Here is a 23,870-nt window from a genome sequence, read left to right as displayed (position 1 = left end):
ATGTGTGTATTTATATTTTTCATAAATCATTTACTTTTGTAGAACTCATGAGTTTAGGTGGCGGTTGTAGGCCTACAGAGAAAATACTGTCCAAATCTATAGGAAATAGGTGCTTCACCTCCAACTGCTCTCTCCGGTGTTCTGAGCAGCACACCTGCGCCGCCGCTTGGCCCACTTTTAAAACGGTGTCTTTTGGCATTTGGATGACGTGTCCGCATCAAAAGAAGCTCTGCTCTTTTGTCAAAGGCAAAAGTGTATCATGTACCCCCTTCAACACAGCATGGCAGCTTCTTTGGAAATTAAACTAAAGTGGACAATTTCCCCTAAAACCACTGGAGCTCGAGCGCACATCAGGACGGTGAACATAAATCCGACATGGGTAATAACGTGTCGGGCATTTCAACGTTGCATCAGAAAAGATTTCAAAGACTTCCGAGCTCTCCGAAAGGTCAGTAACTATTGAGAAATGTTATATTCGGTTTAATATTTTTTTTTTACCACTTTATAGCAAACGAATGAGATCTAACATGATTTGTTTTACTGTGAACACACATACAAGTGGTTCTAACATCAGCATCCTCCATTATCAATGGGAAAGTAGGCCTGTAGTCTAGGCAACACGAACACAAAAAAATGGCCTAAATGCATTTGGAAATCAGGAATGTGCAGGGATCATTCTGCGTGGATGGATTTATTTGAATCCATACTCCCGTAGATAATCCCTGCATGCCTTTCCAGTCCAGTGTGAATAGTGGTGTGGTGCTGAAGAACAGCGCATGTAGCAGACCGCTACAGGCTATCTGTCAAACTCAACACTAAACTCGCATGGTCTGGGGGGTTTTAGCAATTCATTAGACTATAATCACAATAGACTCCACAATTCACTATATTCATTATATACAAATCGGGATACTTTTACTTTATCTCTGCATAATGTGGGTTTATGAAATGCATTATTTTATAATGAGGATTCTATTATACTGGTTTCTGTTGCTGTAGCACATGGGAGACAATAGCAATTGCAACTGGTCATTAGATTATAGTTAATTATATTGAAATGAATGGGTGACAATAAAAACACAATGTGTGGATTACAATTACTTAAAGGAATAATCCACTCAAAAACGATTTTATTCATTTTTTTTAGTCCACTGTTGATACAGTACACATTGTTTTGAATGTCAGCAATCAAGTTTTCAAGATACAAGACTTTAATATGCAAATGGTAACTTGTCACATCATCATGATGATGCAAAAGTGTGATGTAGCCTGTTATAATGAGCTTTTTGTAAATCCTAAATCTTGAACACTTGATTGCTGACATGCAAAACATTTTATTCCGTTAAGTGCACACTTGAACATGCATTTCCAATACAATTATCCCATAGATAAAAGCAGTGGTGTAAAGTACTTAAGTAAAAAATACCTTAAAGTACTACGTCTGAGTGTTAGAGTGTGCCCCGGGCTTTCTGTAAATAAAAAACAAGAACGTCAAAAGGTCTGGTCTGCTTAATATAAGGAATGTGAAATTATTTCTATTTTTACTTTTGACTCTTAAATATATTGAAGCAATTACATTTACTTTTGATACATAAGTATATTTTAAACCAAATGCTTTTAGACTTTTACTTGAACTTTTACTTGAGAAATGTTCTATTAAGGTATCTTAATACTTTTACTTTTTTTCAGGATTTACTGGATAAAACCACTGGATAAAAGGACAGGGAAATATTACACTAATGGAGAATACACAATTTGTAGGGGTCTATTGTGTGTCTGAGTGCCAGTTGTATTTAAAAATATATATTTTTGCACTTTCTCACTTGACACATTTACAAAGGCAGACAGTGTTCCCTTTTTATCGGAAACAAGATGAGAGACGTCAAGGCCACACAATCGAGTGGCTAATATCACACACACACAGCAACCTGTGTTTGTATTAGCCTGGTCTCAGGTCTCTGGTCTCTGTTTGTTCTGTATACAGACATTTTATGGTCATTGAGCACAAACAGATCTGGGACCAGGCTATGTTTGTACTGGACACAGAACAGAAGGCAGGAGGAGCATGAGAGAGGGTCCTGTGATGCTTTCATCCACGTCTCCTTGACGACTATGTCTAACATGAAAACGGTTCCCATGGCGATGGTTGCTAAGTGTGATCAGTGGGAGGTAATAATAGATCTGGAGGTGGATAGAGAGACCTGTATTAGTCAGACCAGCCATATTGGAAATGCAAGACAGATGTACATTTCCAATATGGCTTTGTGTCAGAACACATTTACTGTCATTATCTTCTGAATCACCTGTGATTTGCATATAGGCCCATGCTGGTAAATGCTGATTGGGCAGTAAATGATGACACACACACACACACACACACACACACACACACACACACACACACACACACACACAACACACGAACACACTAACAACTCGATTCAACCACTTGATTTGGGTTGGTGGGGGTGTATGGAATAGCAGTATGGTCTAATGTATAGCCTATGCTGTATAACAGGGGTAGGCAACTACTGTACATTCAGCCGTGGGCCGTATTGGGGGGGCCAAAACAACAATATTTTGTACGATGCAAATTGACCACAACTAAGCCCAAAAATAATTTGTATTTGAAAATAATAAGTTCATACCTTGAATACATTTACATTTACATTTAAATCATTTAGCGAATACATTGAGACACATTTTTTTTGTGGCAATATTTGGGAACAGAATTCCTAAATTAATCACATTTTTTGTTGAATTCACAGTGATTTCACAGTTGTTGTTTTTAAACCACACAAAAAATATAATAATTGTGAAATGGGCAAAACACATCGCTGCCTGCTTCTGACCCCTGCTGGATGCTCAAGTCTAGTTTAGTCTATGCTGACTTAAAGAGATAGAGATCTGTTGGTGGGTGCAGGGCCAGCGTTATGGGTGGGCCTTAGGCGACCTGGCACACCCTACCGTACCTCCTTGCCCATCCAAATAAAATATTGACATTTTGATAATTTATTCCCCATTACATATTTCACCAGTAGTCCTAGTAAATGTACTGTTAATTCCCTTATTTTGGTTACAGTAACTTCAATAAATGCATGCAATAATTACAGTAATTTACATTCTCATTCTTGGTGGAAACATTGTTTGCGGAGTTCACAACCTGCTACACTTGTGAGGAACAAGTTTTATTTGATTTCATAAGCATCATTAACAGGTAATATGACAATACTGACAACCTTTTTTTTATGTATGTGCAATGAGCATGTGTCTGGTTTCTCTGTCCTGGTAATGTTGAGAGAGCATGTGTCTGGTTTCTCTGTCCTGGTAATGATGGGGGAGCACATGTCTGGTTTCTCTGTCCTGGTAATGTTGGAGAGCATGTGTCTGGTTTCTCTGTCCTGGTAATGTTGGGAGAGCATGTGTCTGGTTTCTCTGTCCTGGTAATGTTGAGAGAGCATGAGCACCTGAGCACGATTAGAAGTACTCGGCCTGCTGCTCGCAAATGTAGGAAAATGCGCATTTGGGGAGGTCTGATTTGAACCCGCAAAAACAGCTGTCTGTCCGAAGCTCACTGGTGCAGGAATCTCTGAGGGCCCCAGAATAGGCTAGTTGATACAATGTTGCAAGTCCGCTAGGACCCAGTTGATTTATTTCACACAATGTTGCACTTCACTAGTAGATAGCTCAAGTCCAGACAGATAGAAAAGGGAATTGAACAGGCCGAGCAGAGAGGTGAATGCCACTGAAATAACCTGCATTTTCATCAGGTTACTTCTACTGTTTTCTATTTGTTGGCGTTAGGCCTATTTATTTTACGTAGTTGACGATGGAAGTTATAGGCCTAGGCTACTGGCCCATAGGCAGTGATTTAGTCCTATTTCTTAAGGTAAGGGAGAACAATTTAAATTGTAGACTATTGAATAGCCAATCATTATAGAACAGGGCTCTCCAACCGTGTTCCTGGAGAACCACCCTCCTGTAAGGTATTCACTCCAACCCCAGTTGTAACTAACACGCCAATCATTTGGTTGATTTCAATCGGTTTCATGGGAGTAGCCTATGCCATTATATCTTCTTCAATTACTTTTTTTGTGAGCAAATTAGAGCAGATGGTGCTAACAAACTATGAGAACATTTATTTTATTTCAAAGTTTAGGCATACATTCTCCCTAATGGTGCACTCTGTAGAGTTTTTTCTTTTTACTATTCATCTTCAGATAACCATCCTAAAATCTCTTTCTCATTTGGAGGCGTTTTTGTTGTAGCAGTAACGTTATAGGTCTAGTATGCTATGCTATTATATTCTGTTCTGTTACGTAAAATACTAATTACTCGTGACGTAATCTCTCATGGACAGATTCTCGAGGACATGAAACGGTAAAAATCTGTCAAGACTCGAGGAGATTACCAGCAGCAGTTGTTCCCGGTTTGAGGTTTTCGTCGTGGATGATTTGGACAAATCAGGATTGGGCAAAGGCGGTGCTTTAACTGGCGTGAGGATTTTGAAGCCCGTGTGCGGATGATAAAGCTTTTCCCACTAGATTCCACAGCCACAAAGTCAAAATTACCTGTATCGTAAAAATCTATAGCTATTTGGCCATGATAAACACGGGTAAAATTAGCGGAAGGGAGTTTCCGTTTGTAAGGGAGGAAATTTCGCTTCCTTCCTGTGCACAAAGGTAATCACAATTGTTAATGGCATTCTCCCAGAAGTAAAACAGGATATGACAAAATAATTTTCCTTCTAGGTCACCAAGATTAATCATTATGTGATCTTGAGAGACATTGATTCATCTTTGATCTAATTCTACTAAACGAGCCTCATTGTGAGAAGTGAGAATCTTCTTTTTGTCATAATTAATAATAATAATAATAATAGGTGATGAATAGGTCTATTAGTCGTAGTCAACAGATTTTGCTGATTGTTATTTTAAACGATTGGAGTGCCCCTTCGTGGCTCTAAAAGGACAGCGCCAGGATCGCACAATGATGTTAAAGAAGTTGAACCAGTTTACGGTGCTGAAGGATAGCTTAATGTTAGCTCTGCCATGCGCAGGGGTCTAAGGCACTGCATCTCAGTGCTCGAGGTGTCACTACAGACCCTGGTTTAATTCCAGACTGTATCACAACCAGCTGTGATTTGTGAGTCCCATAAGGCGGTGCATAATTGGCCCAGTGTCATTCGGGTTTGACCGGGGTAGGCCGTCATTGTAAATAAGAATTTGTTCTTAAATTAACTTAATTTGTTCTTAACTGACTTGCCTGGTTAAATAAATATAAGTTCAGGAAAAAAACTCTAATCTGCAGTATAGGCCTATGACTACATGATATAGCTATGTCTACTCTATAGCCTAATGTAAATACATTTGGGCTTAATATCATTGCACTGTTTATGAGGAGAGCTTTGGTTGCGAGTGGGACTTTCATTGCATTTTGAGCGCACACTACGCTGTATCATAAATAAATGTTGATTTGATTAGCTTGAACACATGGTTACAATATACTCTATTGCAGAATAAAAGAAAACAGAGAGGTGAACTACTGTATCAATTCATGTCATTTGTTTACATTGATTAAATCATCTAATCAATTGACTAAGTTGTGAACATACTGTAAGTCATTACATACAATTGCAGAACATTTGTCAAATTTGGTATTGCCGCCTGTAGTCTTAATAACACCCATAAAAGAAAATGTATTCACGCACAAGTACATGCACACCTATGAGGTCCCGTGAAAAATATCCCCCCTATGGAAAACAAATGCCCGTCCAACTGATTAATTCTGGCGGCGACCCTGGGTAGGTGGTGGTACCCAGACAGATGTCTCTAAGCTAACAGACCCCCGAGGTTGACCATGCTCTCTTCACCTCAGGCTCAGAGCCTCTGGGAATAGCAGAGAACACTCTAGGAATGTGGTCCTTCTGTAGCTCAGTTGGTAGAGCATGGCGCTTGTAACGCCAGGGTAGTGGGTTTGATTCCCGGGACCACCCATACGTAGAATGTATGCACACATGACTGTAAGTCGCTTTGGATAAAAGCGTCGGCTAAATGGCATATATTATTATGTGTGAAAGTGTGGCAGGAAGGAACTGTGACAGGGAGTAGAGGAGAGACTTCCTCGGGGAGACTATCTGTCTTTGTTTAAACACACACACACACAGCAGCTTGGACAGGTCAGGTATTAGGACTCACACACACACACACACACACACAGCAGCTTGGACAGGTCAGGTATTAGGACTTTCACACACACACACACACACACACACACACACACACACACACACACACACACACACACGCACACAGACTCAGAGGCTGAAAAATAACATGCAAATGTATTCTGGACCATAGAACAAGTTGTAGAATGATCCCTCTGGGGAAACAACACTTTACTTCCAGTCCACTTCTCCCTGTCTGCATCCCAAATGGCACCCTATTCCCTTTATGCTGTATTACTTTTCAACAGAGCCCATAGAACTCTGGTCAAAAGTAGTGCACCACATAGGGAATAGGGTGCCAATTGGAAGGAGAATAATGTTTTTATCGGGGGAAAAAGTCGTGTCTGTTCTGGATATAATGATTAATGTCTTAATAAGTAATACTATCTCAGAGCTAGGAGACATGCATTAGACACATTTAGGTGGATTGGGAAAGCATTAGAGGGTAGTGCCAGTCAGGATGAGTAAAATATGTAGATTCATTTCACTTAATAGCTGAAGGCAGGTTGCTGAAAGAGCTTTCTACTTCATTAAGCTGAGCAGGTGATGTCCGGTTGTTCAGTCGGATAAACAGGTGACACCAGTAGGACAGCGGCAGTCAACACCACGAGCAAAGCCCATACTTAGAACCCCTCCATATGCGTATAGTCTATATGCTATTTTACACTCATATATAACCACTATGGGGTCAATTAGGTTTATGTTGACCTTTAAACTGCTGCTGTACACCCCTGTTATAGTGCTTTCCATTGAGTTGTATCCAAGGCTGTTTAGTGATACCAGAGAGAATGAACGGTGGGTAGGCAGCTCCTGTCTGAACGAGAGTATACCATCGCCCTTTCATTATTGCTGCTGGGGCACTGGAGGGGCATGGCTGTTACTGTACACACACACACACACACACACACACACACACACACACACACACACACACACACACACACACACACACACACACACACACACACACACACACACACACACACACACACACACACACACACACACACACACACACACACACACACACACACACACAGTGCATGCTGTTCTACTCAAGTGTTCATTGTCATGTCTGTAGACTCAGGGCATACTTGGTTAAGTTCCATTTTATTCATGAATTAATCAAAAGATCACCTTTCTAGTCATTGGAGAGTACTCATTTAATAGAACATTCTTGTTTATGATTACTGTGCCTTGAGCAATCGGTGAGACACAGACCTATTAACAGCTAAGTGGGGTTAAAAGAGCCTGGAAATGATTATTGACAAACAAACCACTAATTAAACATGATATATTTATATTCATATCTCATCTGAGGCCATTATGTAAACCACATTACAACTATATTTCAACCATTGCATTTAAATTATTATTAGCCAACTGACATTTACTCCTGGGGTGCTGACCTGTTGCACCCTCGACAACCACTGTGATTATTATTATTTGACCCTGCTGGTCATCTATGAACATTTGAACATCTTGGCCATGTACTGTTATAATCTCAACCCGGCACAGCCAGAAGAGGACTGGCCACCCCACATAGCCTGGTTCCTCTATAGGTTTCTTCGTAGGTTTTGGCCTTTCTAGGGAGTTCTTCGTAGCAACCTTGCTTCAACACCTGGATTGCTTGCTGTTTAGGGTTTTAGGCTGGGTTTCTGTACAGCACTTTGAGTTATCAGCTGATGTAAGAAGTTTATAAATAAATGTGATTAGCCATTACATTTCAATTATTAACGATTACATTTCAATTATTATCCATTACATTTCAATTGTTAACGATTACATTTCAATTATTAACAATTACATTTCAATTATTATCCATTACATTTCAATTGTTAACGATTACATTTCAATTATTAACAATTACATTTCAATTATTATCCATTACATTTAAATTATTAACGATTACATTTCAATTATTATCCATTACATTTCAATTATTATCCATTACATTTAGATTATTAACCATTACATTTCGATGATTAACCATTACATTTCAATGTCTAAATGGACTTACTGTGATTGTTGTTCATTTCAAACAGTTTACTGGGCATTACAGTTTTCTTCAATCGCTTTGGTGCTATTTTCAGAAGTCTGTAGTGGATTTCCAGAACTCCACACTGAAAGTCTCATATTCAAAACGTTGTATTGTGCCGCACACGTGTGGAAACTGTACCAAAGTGACTGCAATAAACTGCAAGGTCAAGTGGAGAGCTATGTTATTGACTTAACCCCAAAAGCCCAAAATGACCACGACCACAATGACATACACACAACCAGCGACCTGTAAATAGCATTTACATCAGTGTTAAGCAAGAGGACATGTTTAGCCTAACAATGATGCTGCTACAAAGATATGTGATCAGTGATGCCGAGGGAGCAACCAAGAGATCTGACCATAGCCCGTAACTTTCCATTCAAATCGTTGTTGTCAAAGTCAGGCCTTGATTACACATCAGTGCTCTCTATACACCTTCTAGCTGCACTATGGATTAACCCGAAAATCATTTCTTATTTCTGCTTCAACACGGTCTCATTAGAATATGCCCAAAAAATAGTGACGTTGAACCATTATAGTTATAATCTATGTTGATGTATTAGTTATCGGTCACGAGTACACTGACATATGGCTTCATATAATTCAAGGTAATAGGGACTGTTGAAGTCAGGTTATCTATAATGACTTCAGTTCCTCACGGTGGCACTATGGACACAACCGTCCTCTTTTCCTCCCCTGGAACGGGAGGACTCTAGCTGAATTATAGTGCTAGATAGTGCTACAGCAATAGCCAGCCTTGTGACTGTTATCTGAGTACACAGGTGTATTTACAATGTGTTGTAAAAGTGGGAACTTTGGCTGTTAAACTGTTTAAACTGACAGAAGCAGATGGTACAGTAATATGAGACAAACAGCTTTAGGTCCACGTACAGATATAGGATCTTCATTTGAGCCAGTTTGCTACAGCAGGAAAATAATCCTGCAGCATTAAGGAAATTATCATTATTGTATGGATTATAATTCACGGAAAAACATTTGTAGGGGTTGATACATTTTATGTTCGGGCAAATCAAGTCTGACATTTTAAAGTGGAAATTACAAACTTTAGAAGGCTTTTAAAACCTTGAATACACTACAAGTTTGCATTTCTTGCTGTACAGGGAAATTCTCATCAGCAAAAGAGTGATCAAATGAAGATTCTACATCTGTACAATGTAACACCATAGGGTTCATGGCAATGGTTCATGCCTTGTTCATCGGTAACATTGGCATCGACAATACAATACTTGATGTAATGTACACTATATATACACAAGTATGTGGACACCCCTTCAAATTAGTGGATTTGGCTATTTCAGCCACACCTGTTGCTGACAGGCATATACAATTGAGCACACAGCCATGCAATCTCCATAGACAAACATTGACAATAGAATGGCCTTACTGAAGAGCTCAGTGACTTTCAATGTGGCACCGTCATTGTATGCCACCTTTTCAACAAGTCAGTTCATAAAATGTCTGCCCTGCTAGAGCTTCCCCGGTCAACTGTAAGTGCTGTTATTGTGAAGGGGAAACGTGTAGAAGTAACAACTGCTCAACCGCAAAGTGGTAGGCCACACAAGCTCACAGAACAAGACGCTGAATCGCGTAGCGCGTAAAAATTGCCTGTCCTCGGTTGCAACTCTCACTACCGAGTTCCAAACTGCCTCTGGAAGCAACGTCAACTGTTCGTCTGGAGCTTCATGAAATGGGTTTCCTTGGCCGAGAAGCCACACACAAGTCTAAGTGCAGCTTAGGCTTGTCGGCTGGAGTGGTGTAAAGCTCACTGCCATTGGATTCTGGAGCAGAAAAACGCTTTATGTGGAGTGATGAATCACGCATCACCATCTGACAGACGAATCTGAGTTTGGCGGATCCCAGGAGAACACTACATGCCCAAATGCATAGTGCCAACTGTAAAGTTTGGTGGATGAGGAATAATGGTCGGGGCTGTTTCTCATGGTTTGGGCTAGGCCTCTTAATTCCAGTGAATGGAAATGTTAACGCTTCAGCAGTCAATGGCATTCTAGACTAATCTGTGCTTCCAACTTTGAGGAAACCGTTTGAGAAAGGCCCTTTCCTGTTTCAGCATGGCAATGCCCCTGTGCACAAAGCGAGGTCTATACAGAAATGGTTTGTCAAGATTGGTGTGGAAGAAATTGACTGGCCTAGAACTTGACTGGCCTGCACAGAGCCCTGACCTCAACCCCATCGAACACCTTTGGGATGAATTGGAACGTCGACTTTGAGGCAGTGCTGATAGCACAACATTAGCGCCCAACCTCAGCATTGCTCTTGCGGCTGAATGGAAGCCAACTCCATACCAACTCCATATTAATGCCAATGAGATTTCCAACAAGCAGGTGCCCACATACTTTAGGTCATGTAGTGTATTTTGAATTGCTTGATGGGAAAAAATCCAGAAAGTATTACGTAGTGTTAGAGGAAGTGCCTGACTGAATTGCAAGAACAAGGGCATACAGTGCACAGTAACAATCCACAATCCAATATCTGAAAGGGCCAGTTGCAAAGTCAGAATTGAATCTGTATGGAGTGCTGAGTAACAAATGGATTCCTGTGTGGGTTTCTCACAGTCAGGTGCAGTGGTGATATTTTGTGGGACTGCTGCCACAAAGCTCTGGCTGACAGTTAGGGAAGTCCCTCTTGATCACATATGAAAACCGTACTTCATTGGACATTCTTTTATTCTGGATCCAAAGTTGACATTTTACAAATCTTTCAGCTATTCTCTCAACATTTCTATAGTACTATACTACTATAGCCAGTTTCCATACTGTACACCAGCAAACTATTGACATATACTCAGCGAAAAAAGAAACGTCCTCTCACTGTCAACTGTTTCTTTTCAGCAAACTTAACATGTGTAAATATGTGTATGAGCATAACAAGATTCAACAATTGAGACACAAACTGAACAAGTTCCACAGACATATGACTAACAGAAATGGAATAATGTGTCCCTGAACAAAGGGGGGGTCAAAATCAATAGTAACAGTCAGTATCTGGTGTGGCCACCAGCTGCATTAAGTACTGCAGTGCATCTCCTCCTCATGGACTGCACCAGATTTGCCAGTTCTTGCTGTGAGATGTTACCCGACTCTTCCACCAAGGCACCTGCAAGTTCCCGGACATTTTTGAGGGGAATGGCCCTAGCCCTCACCCTCCAATCCAACAGGTCACAGATGTGCTCAATGGGATTGAGATCCAGGCTCTTCGCTGGCCATGGCAGAACACTGACATTCCTGTCTTTCAGGAAATCACACACAGAATGAGCAGTATGACTGGTGGCATTGTCATGCTGGATGAGCCTGCAGGAAGGGTACCACATAAGGGAGGAGGATGTCTTCCCTGTAACGCACAGCGATGAGATTGCCTGCAATGACAACAAGCTCAGTTCGATGATGCTGTGACACACCGCCCCAGACCATGATGGACCCTCCACCTCCAAATTGATCCCGTTCCAGAGTACAGGCCTCAGTGTAACGCTCATTCCTTCAATGATAAACACAAATCCGACCATTACCCCTGGTGAGACAAAACAACGACTCGTCGGTGAAGAGCACTTTTTGCCAGTCCTATCTGGTCCAGCGACGGTGGGTTGGTACCCATAGGTGACGTTGTTGCCGGTGATGTCTGGTGAGGACCTGCCTTACCACAGGCCTACAAGCCCTCAGTCCAGCCTCTCTCAGCCTATTGAGGACAGTCTGAGCACTGATGGAGGGATTGTGTGTTCCTGGTGTAACTCGGGCAGTTGTTGCCATCCTGTACCTGTCCCGCAGGTGTGATGTTCGGATGTACCCGTGGTCTGCCACTGCGAGGACGATCAGCTGTCCATCTGTCTCCCTGTAACACTGTCTTAGGCGTGTCACAGTACGGACATTGCAATTTATTTCCCTGGCCACATCTGCAGTCCTTATTCATGCGGATGAGCAGGGACTCTGGGCATCTTTCTTTTGGTGTTTTACAGACTCAGTAGTAAGGCCTCTTTAGTGTCCAACGTTTTTATAACAGTGACCTTTATTGCCCACCGTCTGTAAGCTGTTAGTATCTTAACGACCGTTCCACAGGTGCATGTTCATTGATTGTTTATGGTTCATTGAACAAGTATGGGAAACAATGTTTTAAACCTTTTACAATGAAGATCTGTGAAGTTATTTGGATTTTTTCCGAATGATCTTTGAAAGACAGGGTCCTGAAAAAGGGACGTTTACATGCATGATGACACGCTACAGCCCAGACAGATTGAATCACTACACTAGACTAACTCCTTGCCAATGCACTCTCTGCATCTCCCCATGTGACTGCCCTTTCTGTCGTTTAATTCAAGTGTCGTTGCTGTTGCATCAAATGATTTGAGTGAGTTCTCGGAGAACTCATTTTTGGATTTGCCTGGTGTTTTGTCATCCCCTGAATGGCCTGTGTTGTGTTTGAAATTTAAGCGTTTAATCTGCACAATTTCCAATTTGGTAATCTGTGAATTATGAAATAAAACTGGACATGTGACATTTTTGTGGACAGCTCTGGAATGAGGATCTATTGACTGAGAGTAACTGTTTGCTTGTCCTAAAGTAACCTGATACTAACATTTTTCACAAAACATGTATATTTCCAAAACCACATTATTATTAACAGGATAAAGAGAAATTGGATGAATTATAGTTTTGAGGAGGATTATTATTAATAAATGGAAGCAGAGAGAAAGGAGCAACAACATGACAAGTAAGCTGACATGATGTAATTAGCTAAACATGCAATACAGATGTAGGATCTTAATTTGATCACTCATTTATTGATTAGAATTTTCCTGCACGGCAGGAAATGCAAACATGTAGTGTGTCCAAGGGTTTAAAAGGCTTCTAAAGTTTGTAATTTCCACGTCAAAATTTCAGACTGTATCAAGCCTTACAAAAATAAAAATCCATTAATTTTAAGCCACATAATTGTCATTTCCTGTTGCTGGAGGATTTTTTTCCTGCTGTAGCCAACTAGCTCAAATTAAGTTCTTACATCTGTATGTCTCTTATTGGTTTGAAATTTGGTTTTTACACACGCTTGACATCACGCCTCACTGAAAACATTCCAACCCTCTGAGGACATAACCCATGAGCAAGGCAATGAGTTTCCCTGACCATGTGACCTGACTAAGAACAACTCTGGGCCTTATGCAGACCAGAGGCCATAATAACAGACTGCCATCTATAGTCCTGCAAAGTGCAACAGTAGGTGCAACAGAGACAGCATGTATTTCGTCAGCAGGACCTAGTACACTTTTTAGTTTGTCCCGTGGCTCTGTCATACTAGATGTTGTATTTGGGGTTGATTATGAATGAATTTGTGGATTACAATGTGTCTGTTAAGTACATCCGCCTAACCATGTGAATGGTGCCCTCGGTCACATTATGGCAAAGTGTAAATACTTGGGTGTGCTACCTTTTAAATGTTTCAATAAACGGTTTGGTGCTAGCCATTATGAATGATCATGCAGCAGTATGGGGGCACAGAAATGTTAGTGTACTGGTTTTACTGCTGTTTTTAATTAACCATGCGTGCAGATTTGACCTTGTTGTGGGTAAATCCTAAATGCTGCGATTCCAGGCGATTTGGGCTGGAGAACTCTATTCCACCACGAAGTGCCGACGTCTTTGTAAAACAAAAAGGGGGCCGAGATTTTGCAGCATGCCACATGAATGTCTACGTAAACATGTCTTTTTATGGGCTTGTGATGTTGCAAGTGCACATAAACGTTCCATATGTCAAAGCCCTTTTTTTTTTTTTTAACTCCGTCCATGTGACTCACTGACACAAATAGAGTGTATTCTCGAAATGACCGTAATGCTTCTGAATCAGCACCTGTAAAGAGCAAATGAACTAAAGTGGTGCCAACTGATGAACAAGCCTGAACGTAACAAACCCGCTGCCTTTTTAAATGCACTTTTGGGACGGAACCTTGTGAACATGTTATTTTACCCAAGCAACATGGAAGCTCTTTTGCTGAATGATGTTGTGCCCTTTCCTGGTCGATACACAAAGCAGTCCCCTAGATAAAGGTGTCCCGTTTCTACGTTCTGTAACTATGAAACTTTGAAACTGGAGTGCATGCCTTGCTTTACGGTGGGTTGAAAATGACATTTTAATAGCTGTCTTAATAATATTAAATGACGTGCAGTTTTATCAGGTAACAGTGCCAGTCCAAAATTTGGACACACCTACTCATTCAAGAGTTTTTCTTTATTTTCCCCTGTTTTCTATCAAGATAAAAGGGTGGTGACTTTTAAAGAATCTCAAATCAAAACTATCTTTTGATTTGTTTAACTCTTTTTGGGTCACTACATGATTCCATACGTGTTATTTCATAGTTTTGATGTCTTCACTATTATTCTACAATGTAGAAAATAGTACAAATAAAGAAAAGCCCTTGAATGACTGGGTGTCTCCAGACGTTTGACTGGTAACGTAAATGCCTGCGCCAAAGCCTGCCACCTTATCCCCCAACGAAGATGTTTCTTAAGATGTGCCTAGTTGTCCTTTTATCCACTAGGTGAGGTGCAGTGCCTTAAACCGCTGTGCCACTCAGGAGACAAAATGGATGATTAAAGAATTTGCACCTGGCAGAATTGGCATGGAGTTTGATAGGAAAGTGAATGTGGTTATTCTTTGCAGGAGCTAGGTAGGGAAAACAGCTCGATAGAAATGACTGCGTATATCTTTTTGTTAAGGAGTTTGATCAAACCAAAGAGACGTGAGATCCGTGTCTGTCTGTCTGTCTCTCTTTCCCTCTCTCTCTCTCTCTCTCTCTCTCTAACTCTCTCTCTGTCTCTGTCTCTCTGTCTCTCCCTCCTCTCTCTCTCTTTCCCTCCCCCCCTTCTCTCTCACTCTCTCGTTCTCACTCACTCTCTCTGTATGAATAGAATGCATTATTCATTTATTCATCCACGTGTATTCAGGCATTGCATAAATGGCTCAATGATCAAACACATGCCGTGTGTCATAGACCAGGCTCTGCACAATGTAGCCAGAACAGGTCATGCAGCTGAGAACAGCATGACGCCATATTAGTCATAACATGTATTTTACCCAGACCACAAGTTTGTTTGGCTTACAGGAAAGAACATTGAAACAATTGACGGCATGATTTTAATGATGTGTTTTGTTATTCAGTAACACTATGGGGTAGATGGGTTCAGTGTAGGACATAAGCTGCATTTCTTGTTCTTGTGCGATTCGTTCACTTGATCAGTCTGCAGAGGCACCTTACAAGGGGGTTGTGTGTGTGTGTGTGTGTGTGTGTGTGTGTGTGTGTGTGTGTGTGTGTGTGTGTGTGTGTGTGTGTGTGTGTGTGTGTGTGTGTGTGTGTGTGTGTGTGTGTGTGTGTGTGTGTGTGTGTGTGTGTGTGTGTGTGTGTGTGTGTGTGTGAACTCCTGTAAGGCTACATCAAAGCTAAAAACAGAAAGACTTGCAGGTTGTCAGTTGCTTACCAACAACCAGAGAGGCAGTCTTGCCTTGGGGGTGGATGGCAGTGTTGTGGTCAAAAACATACAGTCCCCTTGTGTGAGTATAAAATCTCTCTCTCTCGGACTCTCTCTCTCTCTTTCTCTATCTCCTCTCTCTTTCTCTCTCTCGGACTCTTTCGCTCAGACTCTCTCTCTTTCTCTCTCCTCTCTCTTTCACTTCCACATATCCCCAGCCTTAAGGGAGAGTAGGCCAATGCGTGGGAAGACCGAGAGCTGTCACACACAAACACAGTCATAGAGTTAGTCTACGGTCAAAATATAAATGAAATAAACACTAGTATGTAAACAGACAACATAGTTTTATGGATTCGTCAACACTTGACCAATCACTTGATGCTGGTCAAATGGTACCGAAACAGTCACTCCATGGTCAGCTCTAATCGTTGAGTCTCTATAGCAGAAATGTTTGTTGAAAGGTGAAAAGAATATAAATGTAATTCATTGATTTGTAAAACATCCAACTCAACTGATCTATCCAGATCTTCTCTCTCTCTCTCTCTCTCTCTCTCTCTCTCTCTCTCTCTCTCTCTCTCTCTCTCTCTCTCTCTCTCTCTCTCTCTCTCTCTCTCTCACACTCACTCACTCACCACTCACCACCACCACCACCACCACCACCACCACCACCACTCACCACACTCACTCACTCACCACCACTCACCACTCACACTCACTCACTCACTCACTCACTCACTCACTCACTCACTCACTCTCACACACTCTACTGTAACTCTCCCATGGCTGTGCTATGGGTGACAGATGGCAGTAGAGCCGGGATGAAAACTCCCTGAATAAATATGTAATCCACTGCTCACATGGGCCGCGGCAGATTATCAGAAACACACTACAGCACGGTGCTCAGTGGTAAAAGAGAGAGCGAAAGAGAGCGAGATAGAGATAAGTAAGCCCTAACGTCCTTTACCCCTAGAGAACAATATAACCCTCCCTATCCCAACCCCTAAAGAGGCCCCCGTTGCAGACTGAACCTGAGGTCCCTAATAGCTACGGTATTCTGTGTCGTACAGGTCCTATCTGGCCCGTTCACTCTTCCTTATTAGATCCTATATGGGACTTTTCCCATGGTTCTCTATTGCAGTGGGAAGTGTCTGACAGTAGTGACTGGTCTGCTGCGACCCTGTTATCCCTCTGATCGCCCTATCCCAGGGCAATCAAAGAATGTAATACGCACACACAGACACATGCACGCACAGACACACGCACGCACAGACACACGCACACACAGACACACGCACGCACAAACACACGCACACACAGACACACGCACACACAGACACACGCACGCACAGACACACGCACGCACAGACACACGCACACACAGACACACGCACACACTGTGACGGTTGCATTTCTAGATTACACCACTTTTATGACAGAACAAGCCCCCTTCTAACCCTCTCCTGCTGAGAGGGATCATTTTAGGGGAAAGTAGAAATGCAGTCAGGTTCTGTTGAATCCTACAGTTCCCAGATGCTCACTCTGTCTCAACTGTGGAGTGTACAGAAAGGTTGTCTTTTAATCTGTAGAATCCACACGCACACACATACACACACACTCAGCCACACACCAACACACACACATTTAATCTGATTCCGTCCTTTAAAAAGTGACTGATTTAGATCAAACCGGACAAAAGGACATGGGAGTACCCTCCTGAATCACCCCCAAGTCCTCATGATACTTTGAGACCGTCTTCTCTGCCACTAAGTTAGAGGCCGCTTCCACTCATTTACGGTGACTCCTTCTCTCTTTCTCTCACATCCTTCCCTCCTTCCCTCAGGCAGGCGGGCGGGAGGGCGGACAGACGGACAGACGGACAGACGGACAGACGGACAGACAGACAGACAGACAGACAGACAGACAGACAGACAGACAGACAGACAGACAGACAGACAGACAGACAGACAGACAGACAGACAGACAGACAGACAGACAGACAGACAGACAGACAGACAGACAGACAGACAGACATGACTTGACTTGACTTGACTTGACTTGACTTGACTTGACTTGACTTGACTTGACTTGACTTGACTTGACTTGACTTGACTTGACTTGACTTGACTTGACTTGACTTGACTTGACATGTCTCCCTGTGTGTTTGTGTGCATCCGGCAGAGGAAAAACTGATACATACATCAGCTCCTCCAATTAGTGCACTGGGAATAGAACCATACCCTGAACAAATGCCCCAATCTGCCACTCTGTCTCTTGCTACTGTTTCTTTTTCCCATTTGGGGCCTGGGCCAGATGGGGCCCTTAAAAAATCTATTGGTGGCCTTTTCAGGGCCTAATTAAAAAAGCTGTGGTATTAGAAACAAGGAGTGAATGCTGTTGCTGCATCCAAGGCAATCCTCTCTATGGGACAAATGCCACTATTGGCTCTCACAAGGCAGTCACACCGTTTCCCTTTCTGTTGATCTGGTCTCAGATCAAATCGGTTTCAATGATGATCCGAAGTATAGATGAAAGAGGGGATCAAACCAGGGGTGAGATTAGTGACAGAGATAGATAGAGTGATAAAAGAGAGGAGGAGGAGGAAGAAGGAGAGGCCAAATGGGGAGGTGCAGTCACAATCACACAGAGGGCCAACTCACATCACCATCCGCCAGCCAAAGTTAACATGTGGTCAACAGCAGCCCCCCCCCCCCCCCACACACACACACACACACACACAGGTACGCTGATTCCACCAACGGGCTAATTCAGCACGGTCACTGATTAATGGAAAATGTAGTCCATTCAAGCAAAAGTACGAAAATATGCTTCCTGGTTGGAACAGCTGTTCTGCATTACACTATTGTAATGAACAATAAACACTCTATTATGATCGGAACATCAATTTAAAGCTGTCTGGGTATATTTGGTGAAGAATTACAGCCACATGTATCTGGTGTAGGCCTAGTGGGTAAAGGAAAGAGGACGATGTCGGCCTTTGTGGTTTTAGTCTCTACAAAATGATGTTCCTGCAACAGTTAACCTGTTTTGATACTAATATGTGTCAATCATAATTTTAGTAATTCAGTTGATTCGATTAAAGTTACTTAAATACGTTTGAAAACGCTCCATCACACGACTGAATCTTAGGTACTGTACTATATTATGGAGAAGCAAGTGGTGACCTAAAGTCTTTCCGTCCACTCAAACCTGCGTGCTGTTTCCGTAATATATTTTGAGGTATCCCTCCACACCAAAACATTTCACTGTAGCCCCATAGACATGGAAATGACATTCTCTGTTAAATTACAGGGTCCCGTTTCTTAACAGTAATCCTCCTGGCGACTCAGCGAGATATTAAAGAAGACTGACAGATCTTATTATCACCTCTCCACTTCCCTTCCATCACCCTGATGACAACTATGTTACACAAGACACGTAATCGGCTCAAACGTTCACCTTCACTAAGACATGTCATGGAGTCATTCGCCCTCTCGGGCATGTTGGATAGTGGTGTAATATACACTGACAAGACAAGGTTTAGAGTTGATTGTGTTATGGTGGGGATATACCACATACTGTACTGATTGAACCCTAAGACATTGTGCTATTACCTTTGAACCTCATTGATTTTCTGTACGGGACAGAAATCATGCAAGAAGGATAGTATGGTTTCCCCTTGAAGACAGTCTGATGTGCATAGTTATTACCATTTTGTACCACAGCATTGTTGAATACTTGTTTCTGATTGGCGTCCTAGAATGGACATTAAAACCAGATAACGGGACAGTTGGAAAAGATACCGGGACACCTTGCAATCATTACGCAAAGTGCGCCTACACATGCAGACTGTACTTGCTACAAAGTTACAGAAGGCTAAAACCAACAACTACACAAACTCAAATCAGATACATTGTAAACGCAGGTTCGACAAGTAAAAAACATAGCATTGATTTGTTTTTGCAGAAGCATGTTTTTTGGGGAGATTCTGATGACCTAAAGTGGTGAGTGATAAACATGAATTTCTCCTGTCCCCTCCTTCCGCTAAAGCTGTCAAATCCTCCCACATGTTTCTAGTTTGACAGCTGTTTTAAGCAACTGATATTTTTGAATTCGGTTGTCATGCAGTATTGGCAGGTTTGCTAGTTTTTAAACTACTTAGCTAGCTTGTAGCCTAGTGTTTAATATGCAACGCAATCTCCTCATACTTAACAGCCAGTGTTGACGTGTGTCCTGACGAAAGGGCAACGTTTTCTAGCAATGCCAGGCGAAAATCTAGCATTATCAGCTCAATGTTGTGTGCAAATGAATTGTGACTGTTAGCCATAGCTACTTGGCTAGTTAGAAAGCAAGGGATAAGAATGTTACCAGCGAGCATGGCAACGTAACATGAAGAACGATCGACTGGGTCGCGTCCATAAATATCAAACTAATCGAACGAACGACTGGGTCGCATCTCTAGCAACCAAAACATGAGAATGGATTTTTTTTTACCTGTAAATGTGTGCTTAGTATTGTTTTCTTTGGCAACGGTGGTATAAGTGGGATGAACAGCTTAAACAAATGCAACGGAATAAACTTTGCTGTTATTCTGGCTGCAGAGGTCGTGACTGTGTAGCCATAGCGAGTTGGCTGGCTAGCTAGCAGCAAGCAAGGGATAAGAACATCGCTACTGAGCATGGTAGCGGAATATAAAGAAAGAACATATAAAGAAAGAACGTGTCCGTAAATATTAACGTAATATAGTAACGACCCTGGGTTTATAAGCGAGGAAATCGACTCTGCCGCATGAGCATGCTTTTGTGGTACAGTCGATAGCACACCGAACCCCGGGCTAGAAGGTCGAGGGTTCGAGACCTGCTCCCTGCTGTTTTATTACAATATCAAACTAATGGAACGACTGGGATGCGTTTCTCCTAGTGTGTGTGTGTGTCTGTGTGTCACCAGATCTCAACCCAATTGAACACTTATGGTAGATTCTAGAGCTGCACCTGAGACAGAGTTTTCCACCAGCAAAACACCAAATTATGGAATTTCTTGTGGAAGAATGGTGTCGCATCCCTCCAATAGATTTCCAGACACCTGCAGAATCTATGCCAAGGTCGCATTGAAGTTCTGTTCTGGCTCGTGGTGCCCCAACGCCCTATTAAGACACTTCATGTTGATGTTTCCTTTATTTTGGCAGTTACCTGTATCTCTCAGATCATATGATGTTGTAAAATATATCACCTATTACCATATGTTTTTGCTACAATATAATAACTGTTAATGTTCCGTACATAGTGACAAAGCTATACAACGTTTATTTGATACCCATTCCATTCTTCTCTCTTTCTCTCATCCCCTCTTTCTCAGATCATACGATGTTGTCGTGTAACCTAGTAATATGTTGCACATGACCCAGTGATGGGACGCTGGAGGCTGGCTCTGAAAAGGGCTAATGTTTGCACCAGACGTGTCACACGGCCCACTCAGAATATATTTTTTGTATGTTTGAGCATTGTTAATACTTGTGTTTGGTTTTGATATACATGTTTGATGTAGCAATGTAAGTTGATTTTTGTATTATGAATAATAAAATAAAATAAAAATACGTTCCGCAGGAGACCCAGTCCAATATCCCTCCTCAAGCATCTGTTTGCGTATTCCATTTCACCAGGCACTCAGGGATAGGTGGCTGTGTGTGTGTGTGTGTGTGTGTGTGTGTGTGTGTGTGTGTGTGTGTGTGTGTGTGTGTGTGTGTGTGTGTGTGTGTGTGTGTGTGTGTGTGTGTGTGTGTGTGTGTGTGTGTGTGTGTGTGTGTGTGTGTGTGTGTGTGTGTAGCTTACCTTGTCGTTGTATTGTATTGGACAGTCTTTGTGTCCTTATTTGTCTTGGTGAGATTGCTGTTTATATACGGACACAATTTCATTTTTGTTACACTTGTAACTGCTTTCTTCGTTTGTAGAATGAGAGTCGGACCGAAATGCAGCGTAGTGGTTACTCGTGTCTTTAATAAAAGGAAAAAAGCGATACATGAAATAACTATACAAATACGAAAACAACAAACGGACCTTGAAACCTATTACAGCCTATCTGGTGAAACTACACAGAGACAGGAACAATCACCCACAAAATACAAAGCGAAACCAGGCTACCTAAATACGGTTCCCAATCAGAGACAACGAGAATCACCTGACTCTGATTGAGAACCGCCTCAGGCAGCCAAGCCTATACAACACCCCTAATCAGCCGCGATCCCACATACTACAAACCCCAATACGAACATACAATATAACATAAACCCATGTCACACCCTGGCCTGATCAAATAATAAAGAAAACACAAAATACTATGACCAAGGCGTGACAACACTTTTAGGCCAGGAGGTGGGAGAAGATGTGTGTCTGTTAGTGGAGGGCAGGATCATGCTAATATACAGTGGGGCAAAGAAAGTATTTAGTCAGCCACCAATTGTGCAAGTTCTCCAACTTAAAAAGATGAGAGAGGCCTGTAATTTTCATCATAGGTACACTTCAACGATGACAGACAAAATGAGAAAAAAAATCCAGAAAATCACATTGTATGATTTTTAATTAATTTATTTGCAAATTATAGTGGAAAATAAGTATTTGGTCACCTACAAATGAGCAAGATTTCTGGCTCTCACAGACCTGTAACTTCTTCTTTAAGAGGCTCCTCTGTCCTTCACTCGTTACCTGTATTAATGGCACCTGTTTGAACTTGTTATCCGTATAAAAGACACCTGTCCACAACCTCAAACAGTCACACTCCAAACTCCACTATGGCCAAGACCAAAAGAGCTGTCAAAGGACACCAGAAACAAAATTGTAGACCTGCACCAGGCTGGGAAGACTGAATCTGCAATAGGTAAGCAGCTTGGTTTGAAGAAATCAACCGTGGGAGCAATTATTAGGAAATGGAAGACATACAAGACCACTGATAATCTCCCTCGATCTGGGGCTCCACGCAAGATCTCACGCCGTGGGGTCAAAATGATCACAAGAACGGTGAGCAAAAATCCCAGAACCACATGGGGGGTCCTAGTGAATGACCTGCAGAGAGCTGGGCCCAAAGTAACAAAGCCTACCATCAGTAACACACTACGCCGCCAGGGACTCAAATCCTGCAGTGCCAGACGTGCCCCCCTGCTTAAGCCAGTACATGTCCAGGCCCGTCTGAAATTTGCTAGAGAGCATTTGGATGATCCAGAAGAAGATTGGGAGAATGTCATATGGTCAGATGAAACCAAAATATAACTTTTTGGTAAGAACTCAACTCGTCGTGTTTGGAGGACAAAGAATGCTGAGTTGCATCCAAAGAACACCATACCTACTTTGAAGCATGGGGGTGGAAACATCATGCGTTGGGGCTGTTTTTCTGCAAAGGGACCAGGACGACTGATCCGTGTAAAGGAAAGAATGAATGGGGCCACGTATCGTGAGATGTTGAGTGAAAAACTCCTTCCATCAGAAAGGGCATTGAAGATGAAATGTGGCTGGATCTTTCAGCATGACAATGATCCCAAACACACCGCCCGGGCAACGAAGGAGGGGCTTCGTAAGAAGCATTTCAAGGTCCTGGAGTGGCCTAGCCAGTCTCCAGATCTCAACCCCATAGAAAATCTTTGGAGGGAGATGAAAGTCTGTGTTGCCCAGCAACAGCCCCAAAACATCACTGCTCTAGAGGAGATCTGCATGGAGGAATGGGCCAAAATACCAGCAACAGTGTGTGAAAACCTTGTGAAGACTTACAGAAAACATTTGACCTCTGTCATTGCCAACAAAGTATATATAACAAAGTATTGAGATAAACTTTTGTTATTGACCAAATACTTATTTTCCACCATAATTTGCAAATAAATTCATTAAAAATCCTACAATGTGATTTTCTGGATTTTTTTCCTTCTCATTTTGTCTGTCATAGTTGAAGTGTACCTATGATGAAAATTACAGGCCTCTCATCTTTTTAAGTGGGAGAACTTGCACAATTGGTGGATGACTAAATACTTTTTTGCCCCACTGTTATAACCCAGGCTGCAGCCGAATGCTACAATTTTTTTTGGAAACATGTCCGACTGGTTTCCAGGTGCCATGAAAATGATCTGTTGATGTTTGTT

General features: G+C 42.0%; 1 protein-coding gene across 1 annotated transcript in view; it reads left to right on the top strand.

Annotated features, from left to right (window-relative positions):
- The first annotated feature begins 209 nt into the window (after positions 1-209).
- LOC124015574 (E3 ubiquitin-protein ligase NEURL1-like) overlaps positions 210-23,870 on the top strand; it is a 92,789-nt gene continuing 69,128 nt past the window's right edge. Inside the window, exon 1 of the mRNA XM_046330892.1 lies at positions 210-448. Within this exon, the coding sequence (XP_046186848.1) occupies positions 376-448 (73 nt within the window). The 5' untranslated portion in view covers positions 210-375. The remainder of the gene's footprint in view (positions 449-23,870) is intronic.

The sequence above is a fragment of the Oncorhynchus gorbuscha genome, linkage group LG26, assembly GCF_021184085.1.
Source record: "Oncorhynchus gorbuscha isolate QuinsamMale2020 ecotype Even-year linkage group LG26, OgorEven_v1.0, whole genome shotgun sequence".
In the NCBI taxonomy this organism is placed as follows: Eukaryota; Metazoa; Chordata; class Actinopteri; order Salmoniformes; family Salmonidae; genus Oncorhynchus; species Oncorhynchus gorbuscha.
This window is presented reverse-complemented; position numbering and strand designations above follow the sequence as displayed.